This window comes from Thermochaetoides thermophila (assembly GCF_000221225.1).
Source record: "Thermochaetoides thermophila DSM 1495 unplaced genomic scaffold scf7180000011818, whole genome shotgun sequence".
NCBI lineage: Eukaryota > Fungi > Ascomycota > Sordariomycetes > Sordariales > Chaetomiaceae > Thermochaetoides > Thermochaetoides thermophila.
The window spans coordinates 485,699-498,287 of record NW_006383034.1 but is presented as its reverse complement, the minus strand read 5'-3'; the positions used below and the strand labels follow the sequence as shown (position 1 = coordinate 498,287).

At 52.6% G+C, this 12,589-nt stretch overlaps 4 protein-coding genes across 4 annotated transcripts; 3 read left to right on the top strand and 1 right to left on the bottom strand.

Moving 5' to 3' along the window:
- Positions 1–609: 609 nt before the first annotated feature.
- Positions 610–1,341, top strand: CTHT_0041670 (uncharacterized protein; the record flags this gene model as incomplete). The annotated part of the gene is made up of 3 exons (XM_006694508.1): positions 610–685; positions 802–905; positions 1,171–1,341. The coding sequence occupies 3 exons, from the start codon at positions 610–612 to the stop codon at positions 1,339–1,341; spliced, it is 351 nt and encodes a 116-aa protein (XP_006694571.1).
- A 3,401-nt stretch (positions 1,342–4,742) lies between these two features.
- CTHT_0041660 (uncharacterized protein) lies at positions 4,743–6,259 on the top strand (the record flags this gene model as incomplete). The annotated part of the gene is made up of 2 exons (XM_006694507.1): positions 4,743–4,886; positions 4,970–6,259. 2 exons carry the CDS (start codon positions 4,743–4,745, stop codon positions 6,257–6,259), a joined length of 1,434 nt encoding a protein of 477 aa, XP_006694570.1.
- A 280-nt stretch (positions 6,260–6,539) lies between these two features.
- Positions 6,540–7,222, bottom strand: CTHT_0041650 (uncharacterized protein; the record flags this gene model as incomplete). Its single annotated transcript, XM_006694506.1, has 4 exons — positions 6,540–6,581; positions 6,635–6,787; positions 6,839–7,039; positions 7,154–7,222. The coding sequence occupies 4 exons, from the start codon at positions 7,220–7,222 to the stop codon at positions 6,540–6,542; spliced, it is 465 nt and encodes a 154-aa protein (XP_006694569.1).
- Positions 7,223–8,576: 1,354 nt separating this feature from the next.
- CTHT_0041640 (uncharacterized protein) lies at positions 8,577–12,356 on the top strand (the record flags this gene model as incomplete). The annotated part of the gene is made up of 2 exons (XM_006694505.1): positions 8,577–8,952; positions 9,688–12,356. 2 exons carry the CDS (start codon positions 8,577–8,579, stop codon positions 12,354–12,356), a joined length of 3,045 nt encoding a protein of 1,014 aa, XP_006694568.1.
- Between the last annotated feature and the right edge of the window lie 233 nt (positions 12,357–12,589).

Genomic DNA, 12,589 nt, shown 5'->3' with positions numbered 1-12,589 from the left:
ATAGGAAAACTCTCAACATCACAGTTGGGTTTGAATTTTTCCTGAACCACACGCGTGTTATAAACCTCTCCATCACAGGCTTTCTTACAGACCAGACTCTTCTCATAAACAGCTTTCAGCCAAAAGGCCAGACTTGCCTCAAGATAACAAGCAACCCAAACCAATGACCGACTTCAGCCATTGATTATGTCACCTCCCCCGTAACAACTTGCAAAAAGTTGAAGGTTAAAAGGGTAGTCATGAATGGGTTCTCTAACCACAGCATTGGAAGGCTGCTGGAAAAATGTCAGTGCAGCTCTGTTTTGCCCCATTCATCAATCATCATCACCTTGAAGGTTTCATGATCGGCCCTCAAGGGCTCAATACTATTATTAACTTCGCTGTCCACCCCATGGACTAGCTGACCTACCGATTGCCTAATCGTGTTGTTGAGTCCTCTACCTCACAGCAAGATTGTCAGCAAGCTCTGATGCTTAGGACCGACGACCAATACGATTACTCCACCACGTGGTGGGCCCTTTCCAGTGCCCGCAGTTGAGATCAATGGGCAAACCTCGACTGGTGATGGCAACTGGTGACCAGGATTGGGAGACACATCACATGATCAACATGGATAGTCACACTTGGCGGCCGCTGTCGGCGCTGAAGCAGGTGTTGACCTTTGCGGGCGACGTTGGCTGTCAGAGTAGGCTCCCATGTCAGCCCAGCAGCTTGCACAATGGTCGACCCAACGAGCATTTGTCACCAGCAAAGTGTCCTCTGCATCACCAACCAAGCAACATTGGCTGGTCTCATTCCTAGCTTCAGCAGTAACACCCAACCACTGGCCTAGGCTGCCTCAAGTGATTGCAGTCAAGGTCTGCCCACTCACGATAGCAATAGTCTTCTTCAACATCACGCTGAGGGTACGCTTCTAGGCTTAGAAGCGGCCCACAATCACTTTCAATGGTCAGCTCAGTGAAATGCATGGAGCCTGTCATCATAGTCTACGCTGAGGACTTACTGCTTTCAAGGGGGAAGTTCTCCAGCGAAAGACGACGCTGCAGTCTATGATTACCTCAAACTTGCCATCTAGGCAGAAACCAACCATATCCTGACATTTATCCCAGCTTTTTAAGTACCTTCTTGCCACAAGTTAACTCGCTGACATACGTGTTAACTCAAACGCAGGTCTTCGAAGCATTCGCCCTCATCTCCCGCCGCCTGGAGACCGTTTCCAGTCTCGTTGAGAGGCGCCAGGCCGAGCTTGCGCTGGGCCAAACTTTCCGGGGGGTCTCCGAGTCAGTATTCGGGAAGACGGCCACGCTGCTCCCCAAAATAGCCCCCGCCGGCAGCGGCTGAGAGGGACAGAGCCAGTTGGCTGGGACCGACTAAAACCTGGGGACAGTGCGGAAGCACCTGCAGGCCGAAGAGAGGACAATGGAGCGGGTGAGCGTAGAGAAGTTACGCCGCGAGCCTGAGGAGCTGTGGCAGAAGATGGAGGAGATCAGAGCTGCGCTTCAAGCGGATACACAGTGAGATCATCGATATATATCTAGTAAGCCAATGGGTAATATCCTACAATACGCCAACCCGATATCGATGAGTGCAAACGGGACCACTAACAAACACAGACGGACGTTCAGGGAAAGAATAGCGTGCATAAGTTTGGTAGATGCGGAAGTTTATTTTTCTTTGTTTCTTCTTTTTCAATATAAGTGCGTCAAGCACGACCGGTTTTGGCGTTCGGAAGGTCCTCTCAGGAACTCGGAGAACCCAATCAGATCATCGTGGTTGTCGTCGTAGAAAGTAACCAGTAGGTTGTGGTCAACAAGTGTGATCACAAGGTAGCTCCTCGAGAATCCTATCAATGGTGTCAAGTTTTCCTCTTGCAAAGTATGCCATGTACATGTAAAGCCGTACCAAATCAGCTTAGACGTTTGGGATACTGCAGTGAAGCGATGGAAATACGGGCATGACACGCTGCGGCAGCCAGTGCTGGCCATAAATCCGCATGGGGGTGCTTAAATTCTTAGTTGTGCTCATGTGAACTGCCCCATATCGGAGGTAGGGAAGCAATAACTTGGACAGCTTCCTGGGACCTCGGTCTTACTGGTATCTCCTTGCTAAAAACAAACCTTTCAAGCCACCATGCTTAACACTCAAGTCTCATTATGAAGATTTCGAAAGGCTAAGTGTAGCGGGTGACTTGGTCTGGTGCAAGCAGGGATCGACAATGGGTCAAATGGGTTACATGATGGCCACTGACGATGTGGAGTGGACAACGAAGTCAATTGCTACGTGTAATAATCTCTCTTGGTCCTCAATGTCTTTGTGTTTGTGAGAGAGAAAAACCAAGAGAAATCCTTCATCGTGTCCAAGTAGCTCCCTTTATAAATTCCCTCTGCCCTTGTGAGTACCTCGCGGTCTCCCTGGGATCTTCAGGGGTTTTCTCATCGTGGCAAGGTTACCTAACTCATTCTTGGCACCCCCTTATATATCCCGGGCTCTACCAATCAAATATGCCCTTCGCCCTTCTCAGCACTTGTATCACCAGTGTTTCCTATGTTGGCTGTCAGGGATATTTCTTCTTGGACTGCAGTGTCCATGTAACACTGAGTTTATATTGAGGAAAAAAAAGCTTACCCGACAGCCTGGGGAGATATCGGCTACAAACTCGCGATTTCTCCGGTTTGTCTCCAACGGAAGCAGCCGTGTGTTTTCTCAGCCTTTCCGAAATCTTGACCACAAGGGAAATGTCCCATCGGTAGCCTTGGAAGGGCTCCGGCGTCCCTACCGAAGGTATTGTGCTGAATGAACCGACACCAGTTACGGGTAGGGGTATTCAGAAAAAAACAGCACCTCCAACTGCTGGGCAGCATCAAAGAGCGGATAGACCTCACCCAGTGATGTCATGTCGAAGCCTGACGCACAATTAACTTAGGTCAAGGCATCGACCTTAGAACTGTGCAGCTATTGAACTCTTATGACGGGCAACAGCATCAGGGTCAGTCGGCTTGTGTCAGGTGTTCAGCACTCTAGATCAAGCTTCTGGCAATGGTATTTACGGATCTCATAGCATAGTGGTTTGTTGAAAGCTTTGGATAGTACTCCGGCTGATACTTATTGGCGTTCTGCATATGAAACTATCTGGGTCGCAATTGAACAATTGCTTACATCTGGTTTATAGTATATCCAATTTGTGGTATGTCTTTCCATCACTTCTAGAGTGTCCATTTTCTTCTTGTGTATGTCAGTGTCTTACTGATAAATCAAGAGCTGTGAAATGCATGAATCCCTCCTCTGTAGTATTATCAAGAAACGGGGTCCATAAGCTGTGGCTGAAATCTTCCATTATGGCTTGAAAGGATCACTCCCTCCTCAAAACTGTTTTGAACTTATGCTCTTAAGTGCTAAAGGTAATTAAGAGCTTTCCCCTTCATACGCAGCGTTCTCACTTTTTCCCTTTCCATAGCGACATTACCGGCACTCAACTGTTTTTGAAACATCAATCCTGTCTGATATCACTGACTTTCTTTGAACACACCTACCTTCATCTGAGGTCAAAAGTTCTTACATTCTGTTGTCGGAACAGCGAGACTGGTGATCTACAACCGCTTCTCAAACTTCGCTCACAGTGACTGAGTTTGATCTGAGAGCGCAAGTTCACAATAGAGACCGCAATAACACTGTCAATAACAATAGCACAAATGACTAGAAATTGAGTCTTTGATTCATGGCCTTTGGCTTTGAGATTTAACCGACTTTTTACTGATTTTGATGCTTTTGCAACAGCTTCAATATCCATCGATTCTTCCTAGCCACTTGTCTTCGTTGGTGCATGTTGGACTTTTAATCTGCTTCTTGGACGTACGCACCCCATCATTATGCCCAAGAGCCCTTTTAATGCCTTCACACCCCAGAACCAAAATCAAACCCATCTCCCAATAACCATAATCCATCCCTTCACTGAGAACGTCTACTCCTAGGAAATCAAAGCCCAGCGACAAGTCAAAATTACCCAGCTCTCCTACGACCTCCAAACCCAAATCAAGTGGGCCGTCCGGGCGCTAGCAGCGGTCCCTTGCATGCAGGAGCTCGAACAGGTGATAAGGTACCTCCAGCAGCGGCGAATGCGGTGAGGGTCACCCATGAGCTGCAGCAGGCTAGTGGTCCACTTCGTGACGCGCAGTGTTAGGCCTAGGAGTTGCTTCTTTGCATTGCGGCCAGTGCCACAGGGAAGCAGCAGCGGCGAACAGAGCAGGCTCCTGGCCCTATATAGGTGCCCAATGGCGGTACCCAGCATGAACGTGATGGCCTGCAGTGAGATCTAGTTGGGATTGCCAAGTGTGGGAGGGTGTTAAGGGTAAGGGGGCCAGGGGAAAGGGCAGGCCAATGATGGATAAAAGTGACGAATGTTATTTAGCGGGATTAAATGAGAGCAAGTAACTGGTATGAGATGTCTCATTCATCTTTTTGTGAACATTCCCCGGCACCGCTCTGTGATAATGTTGGTGCTAACGTTGTGCATATTTGTCGGCGTTTCCCTTGCCATGTAGGTGATCATGACCCTAACCCTTGACACATGAGGGCATTATTGATAAATATCTTCCCAGCGCTTATCAACGGCTTATTAACATCACCCAGCCAATACCACCCCAAATCTCACATTCCAGGTTTCACCTCACAACATCACCTTGAACCTCTTTGCAGCTCATCGACAACAACCCACGCTTAGTCCAGCTCAATCTGAGACATCCAAAATGTGGGAATCTTATGAGTCCCAAATCAGCCGGAAGCCAATCACTCAGCCCCGTATCATCATCCATGGTGGGGCAGGCAACATCCGCCCTGAGACGATGCCACCGGAGCGGTACCAGCTGTTCCGTGCTTCTCTCCTGACAATCGTAAGCTCAAGTGTTCACAGAGCCTTAAACCTAAACCCCGCTGCCTGGCATAGCTCATCGATAATATATTCTAACCCTCTCAGATCTCCAAATCCCACCGCTTCCTCCTCAACCCCCTTCCCGATGGTTCCCTCCCAACAGCCCTCGACTCTGCAACCTATGCCGTCACCCTCCTGGAAGACGACCCACTCTACAACGCTGGGCGCGGGGCAGTCTTCACTCGCGACGGGATCAACGAGCTCGAAGCAAGCATCATGATCACCAACCCAACACGCTGGCCTAAGCGTGGGGTCGGTGTGTCCGGGTTGAGGAGGGTCAAGAATCCAATTAAGCTCGCCGCTGAGCTGCTGAAAAGGGGAGGGCAGGATCTCGTTGGGAAGGGTGTGGCAGTGGAGGATGTAGAGGGGGCAGAGGGGAGGTTAAATGTCCCCTCTGCGCAGGGGCACACTCATTTGCATGGTGCCGCTGCGGAGCAATTAGCTGAGGCGTATGGCCTAGAGTTAGTTGACCCTAGTTATTTTTGGACCAAAGACCGGTGGGAGCAGCATCGAAGGGGGTTGGAACGGGAGAAAGCGATGGCCGAGTTAACGTGTAGCGGTCTGCATGGCTGTGGCACTCCCGCTGGGACTGCATCCTGGTCGTCGGATGAGTTCATTCCCCAAGGAACCGTCGGCGCTGTGGTCGTCGACGCATACGGTACCGTTTGTGTCGCGACCAGCACAGGCGGGCTGACGAACAAGCTGACCGGCCGGATAGGCGATACGCCGACGGTTGGCGCGGGATTTTGGGCAGAGGAATGGCTTGAGGAGTTGGAGGGCCAAAAAGCCGGATCGTCATCGTGTCCTGCGGTGGTTCTTTCCGGAGCGCTGAAGGGTCTGGTGGCAGATTGTCTGTCCACGCCGCGGATGTATCAACTGGGTTCGTCCTCGCCCAAGAGGGTCGTGACCAAGCGTGCGATCGCGGTATCTGGGACTGGCAACGGGGATTCATTCCTTCGGACGACGGCGGCCAGGACGGTCGGAGCAATCGCGCAGTTTGGGAAGGAGTCTGGAGCGGTCGCACTAACGAAGGTTACAGGTCCTGGAGGTGAGCTTCAACGAAGCGCGGGAGATCGGTGGGGGAAAACGGGCGAAGGTGAGGGCGGTATGATCGGAATTGAGTGTATAGTCGTGTATGATGGAGACGGAAACGCGGTCGAGTCGCGGTCGGAGATCTTGCAGGACTTCAACTGTGGCGGGATGCTTCGTGCGTGGGTAGATGAGCAGGGAGTGGCGTTTATGAGAGTTTTTCGAAAGGATCCGGCGCTTGCTGCCAAGTATGTTGGAGAAGGCATCCCCGAGGATCCTCAGAACTGGTGTGGAGAGAAGCTGTGATAGATAGCGGACAGCGCACCCAGCAAGCCTAGGGATGCCTGGGTTGGGGAATCAATTATTATTTTATCAAGATGACGCCCGCCAGCTTTTGTGTGGCCATCCTCTCTCCCAACCCATAGATGGCAAAGCGTAACCAACAACCAAATTCTATGTTACATGGAACGCCGCCACCGATATAATGCTAACCATCATGAACCAGAATGCAGACAGAATGTACACACAGCCATCAAGGCTGGAGGAAAGAGTTGGGTGTGTCGAAGGAGCAGTCATATTCATTCGCTTAAGCAAGCATCTTGTCGCCTGAGGGTGGCGGTTGGGGAGCCTGGGACGGGTCAGTCTCAAGACGGTCAAGGAGAGATAGTATGGGAAGCTCACCTCCAGCTTCGTCGCCCCTGCGAACATCTTCTGGAAGCCGATACCGACACCCTCAATAACGGCGAGTAGGATAGCGCAACTGATGGCGCCATTCCTCGCCGCCTTGTAACCTCCACGAATGGCCAACGAACCGCCTGTGAAGAACCCGGCAATCTGTCTATGGTTAGAACGGGCTTGTCGTAATGAGACCTGAGAGAAACGTACGATAGCATTCCACGGGTCCTCCTTTTTCCTGATGCCCTTAACGGCACAATCATATGTGCTGAAGAGACCACCCCACACGCCAAAGTTGCCGCCCAGCACGGGGGCACGCATCTTAATGGCCGTGATGGCGCCTAGTCGCCGCTCGCCATACGGGCTATTCCTGAAACCCTTGACACCGTGCCAAATTGTACCACCGACAGCCTAGGCAAGGCATATGTTAGCTGTCGAGCTCGAGAGGAAGTCGGCATGCGCTTGGTTACTCGGCTGCTAGGTCGAGGTATTTGCGCTGAGAAATCGGCTGGGCGGTATACATACACCCATGCAGAAAGCACCACCAAAGTCATTAAGAATAACCCAGGGGCAGGGGTCGCGAGTGTGATCCATCTTGTAGATTGATTAGAAGGTGAGATACAAAGCCGAGATATCGAAATGGAGGATCGATGGCAACGATGGAGATACTGGGAAAAGACGGTGGTCGGATGGCCGAATACGAAGAGTCGAAGTAGATCAGGCAAAGCAGCAACCAAGAATTTCGACAAAAGATGGTGTCGCTGGCGGCGGTTGTCGACAGGAAAGGTATGAGGCGATAAGAGGGTTTGGATATTAGGATGCCAAACTTCACAAGACGCCTCTTCGATGATCTCAGACACATCCAAAGAAAATTGTTGCATGCAAGGATCTGATGGACGCACAGGCCAACCTCACTCCCCTCCACCGAGCTGAGGCAAGGCAACTGGGGGTTGGTGCCACCCGCAGCCAGCCCGAAAATCAATCGGCAAAAGCACGGTTAAACACCAACAGGGCGATAAGGCTGTGCTTGGCATCATGGCGAACATCAGGCGGTGGACCTAACCATGCTGCCCCAGGAATTTTGATTCATCATGTCAACGTGGAGTCGATCCAGATTTTCCCAGTTATTCAGCCGCAGCATGCATGATTCCTTGATGTCTGAAATCTGTCGGTGTCCACCCGCTGTTACTGTGACGTGCTGTCCTGTCGTTCCCTCAACCCTCGCTTGCTTTATGATAATGGAGGGTGCTTTCAGGGTGACGCTTGAAGAAGTCCTGTCTTTCAGTTTTGATGAGCGCTTTTTTTTGGTGCGCAGCGGAAAGATTTACCTCCACTGCGGTACCATTGTCTCAAATGTGCTCAACTCTCTTATCTTGTGCTCATCTCTCTCTATTTAAACCAGTTAGATGAGACGTGACCGGCAGCTTGCCGCGACCAAGACATGCGTCTGTCACAGTCCACGGTACTGAGCCGGCTGGTTCTTACACTTCTAAGTGCCACACATCTCCAACACAAACAGAACTTATACTCATGTCTACTTTTGCTGCTATGGTGAGCAGCCCATGGACACTTTTGACCATGGCTTTGTGGACAGCAGAGCGATTCGTGGCACCTATCTAGGCCCAGTTTGGAAGTTTCTGCCAATCAGTATATGAATAGGGTGGCGGCCGCCCTCGCTGTGCGCAGTAGCCTGAGTCTGCTGCTCTATGGACGCTACTTTGATCCTCTTACCCACCGTGTGACCCTAATTTGGTCAGCCTGAGTTGCGAGGAATCCGCGAAAGCGAAAAGCGGTGAGATGCCTCCGTCTTTCTTCTTTCGACCATACGCTCTGGACTATGAGGTCATGAGCGCTGCAGCCCGGAATCGCGCAGTTCACCCCTGATCTCGCGTCATCGCTCAGCACCGGCAGGATGACTTGCAGCCAGGAACAGACCGGAGAACCCAACATGGAGCCGCTACAAAACCAAAACCCGTCGTCCTCGACAACCAGCAAAGCCAGCTCCTATCAACCCCTGCGATCCTCTCAAAGTAGCAGAGGCATAAACTCTGACTCGACGTCGGCAGCGCCTAGCTTTGGCTCTGGTTCTGGGGTCCCAGCTCCTCGAGACGACAAGCAAGACATGGCATTGTGCGTGGAGAGCGTTCGGCAGTCGTTTGATCCATGGAGTGCCCAGTACTACTATTATTCCAATGAGGCCAACGAAGGCCAAGCGCCCTGCAAAGGTTGCACCAAAATCTTCAAGGCTAGGGCCGCGGCAGCGGCAGCGTCGTCAGCGACTGTGGTTGCGCAGCAGACACCCCACGCCCGTGGGATTGGTGCCGGTGAGTAACACTACCACCCTCGTCCTAAGTATCGCAGCACGTCTTCCTGGTCTGGGTGTTTGGCGGCTTCTGAGCTCTAGGCAGTTCTTGGGCCGTCTACCTAAGCCCTGTGGATGGCCAATTCCCTCGCGAAACCCCCACGCCGCTGCCCGACTTTCTTCTGCATGTTTGTGACCCAAGATGGCGGTTCCTGGGTGTCTCCATGTGAGCCCTGCCGTCCTGCGACCACAGGGCCTTCACTGGCTGCATGGTTCCCTCGAATCACCGTCATGGCGCGGCGTCTCAATCGATCTCCTGGGCCTTAATCCATCGCTCAGGTCGGAAGTAGAATCACGTCAAGCGGCAGGCTGTGACTCGCGATGGAAGCAACGCGATGAGCTTTTGTCGTGCCTGCCGATGACAGAACGCCTGGGAAGCACGTGCCGAAACGTGGGGAACGCCAGCGGACCCCTGCCAATGGCGGGGATGGCAGTTGCGCGGGGCAGCCGCGCACCGCCGTGGGTTGCGGATCGAGAACTGCTGCCCACAAATGGCGTCAGCGACTTTCACGCATCCACTCCGGGACACCTCCATCCGCCTTTTCAGTCGTCTCTGTCCATAGTTTGCATGGATTGAATTCCTGTCCTCATCTCGCGCGGTGCTTTTTTTGGCACCAATTGCACACAAACACAATTATTCCATCCTCTCTGGATAATTGGGTTTGTCTTAATAACTAACCTATTTTCTTTCCTGCAGCAGCAGACTCTTCCCCAACCATGACGCAGAACCGGACAGGCAGCCTCGACGACGAATGCCCCGATGAAGCTCCTGATATGATGCAAGAGCTCCGGCACGATGGCTCTGTCTTAGCCCTCGCCGTCTCCGATCGCTACATTTTCGCCGGCACCAGCAAGGGTGAGATCGTGATCTGGTCGCTCGGCACCTACCAGCATGTCAAGACTATCCAGGCCCACAAGCGCAGTGTCTTGAACCTGCTCCTGTCCGACGACGGCAAGTACCTCTTCTCGAGCGCCTGCGAGCCCATCCTGGGCGTCTGGTGCCCTAAAACCTTCATCCGCCTGTACGAAATCTACAGCACGTACGACGTCGGCGACGTCTTCAGCATTGCCTGGTCGCCCCAGCACCAGACGCTGTACCTCGGTACACAGACCCAGGACATTCAGTGGATTAGCCTCAATGACCCGACTCGCCAAGTGCCACGAGACTCGCCGAAACATCCTGACATTCGTCAGCATCGCTTCTTTGACTCCCGTGCTGTCGGCGGCACCTCGACCCCTCGTCGCATGGAAGAGCACTATGCCCTCATTCCTAAGGCTGAGACAGTTTTAGAGATCGATTCCAGTGCCATTCAGCGGTATGCTCACTACGGTTGGGTCTTTTGCATGTTGATTGCGAAGGGCCCTACCGTCCTGGCCGATCCCGACGAGGAGATCTTGATCTCAGGCGGCGGAGATGGTACAATCAAGCTTTGGAGGCTCACCGATGACGAACCTGAATACGGTGAAGGAGATGGCGTAGTGGGCAACATCGAGGAGATGATGGTGCTTGGCCACGACGATAGTGAGTCGGTCATGTCACTTGCCATCGACGGATCGTTCCTCTATGCCGGCAAGCTCAGAGGCATCATTGAGCTCTGGGATCTCGATACTAAGCAGAAGTTGCGTGTCATTAAGGCCCATGACGGCAACGTTAACACCTTGAATATGAGCTTTGGCCTACTTTGGAGCGGCGGTACTGGTGGCTCCATCGCGAAACATAGCACGGTCCACTATGGCCGCGGTAAGAACGGCTTGCTTCAGAATGTAAGCCAGAAGTACCAGTGCCTTAACCGCTGGAAGGCCCACGAAGGCAAGATTTTGTCTTCGGCCGTCACAGTGCACGCGACTGAGCAGCTCTTTATTACTGGCGCCAATGACAACACTGTCCGTGTCTGGCATGTTAATGGCATGCCCACCCATAACGAAGAGGGCCGCGAAGTCCAGGAGGATATGATGATCACTTCGCTGCGCGAGTTTGTCTCGTACAAAACTATCTCGTCGCGGCCTGAATTCACTGAGGATTGCCGCAAGGGCGCTACATTCCTCGCATCTTTGTTCAAGCGGCTCGGTGCCCAGGTTGATGTACTCAGCACAGGCAGCCTGCATAACCCAATCGTCTTGGCCCGGTTCAGCGGCAAGCTGGAGCCAGCCAACGAGCGCAAGCGTATCTTGTTCTATGGTCACTACGACGTAGTCCCCGCCGAGATAAAGGCTGACAAGTGGCTGTCAGATCCGTTCAAAATGGAGGGCCGGAATGGTTATCTCTATGGCCGTGGCGTCAGCGACAACAAGGGCCCTATCATGGCTGCGTTGTATGCTGTCTCTGACTTGCTCCAGGCCAAGCAACTTGACTCAGACATTATCTTTGTTATTGAGGGTGAGGAGGAGTCTGGCTCCCGCGGCTTCCAGGAAACCATCCGCAAGAATAAGGACCTCATCGGTCATGTTGACTACGTTCTGCTAGCCAACAGCTACTGGCTTGATGACGACGTCCCCTGCCTGACGTACGGTCTTCGCGGCGTCCTGCATGCCACCATTTGCATCGACTCGAAGCGCCCCGACCTCCACTCTGGTGTCGATGGCAGCAACATGCTCTCCGAACCTCTCACCGACCTGACCCTTCTCTTGTCGAAGCTCAAGGACAACAAGAACCACGTCAAGATCCCCGGCTTTTACGATGGTATCCTCCCCATGACCGATGAAGAAGAGCAGCGCTATGACGAGATTGCCTCCATCCTCCTCCGCCGCAACCCCTCATCCGGCCCACTCGACGTCCTCAAGCGCAGCCTCATGGCCCGCTGGCGCGAACCCAACCTGACCATCCACCGCTACAACGTCTCTGGCCCGGACGGCTCCCTCATCAGCAGCCATGCCACGGCCAACGTCAGTATCCGTCTTGTCCCCGGCCAGGAGGTCGAGCAGGTCATTGAGTCGATGACCCAGTTCTTGTACGACGAGTTTGCCAAGTTTGACAGCGAGAATACGCTTACTGTCAGGATCGATAACAAGGCTGAGCCGTGGCTCGGCGTGCCGGGGAATTACATCTTCCGAACACTGGAAGAGGCAATTGTTCAGGCGTGGGGCCTCAATGGCGAGGCTGCCGACGAGGATGACAGCAGTCGCGTGGCGTTGCCTGCGAATGCCACCAGTGATGAAACCAAGCCTAAGACACGCAAGCCGTTGTATATCCGGGAAGGCGGATCCATTCCGCCGATTCGATTCCTCGAGAAGGAGTTCAACGCGCCTGCGGCTCATCTTCCGTGCGGTCAAGCTAGTGACGCGGCGCATCTGGATAATGAGCGGTTGCGGATGCTGAACTTGGTGAAGAGTAGGGAGATTTTTAGGACGGTGTTTAGAAAGTTGTGAGGGGAGTCTCGGTTAGCCAAAAAGTGTTGATGGAGTAATGGGTGGTAGGGAAGTAATGATGATGAGGGGGGTTCAACGGATGGGATTGGGAAAGGTGTTTTATGGGATTGCGTTTTGCTTCGGCTTGATGATGGCTTTTAATAATGAAGTGATCACTGGGTTAATACCGAGGTAGATGATATTGGACAGGTGTTAAATTAAGGTCTTATCGGTACTGTCTTGGTGGTGTCTTC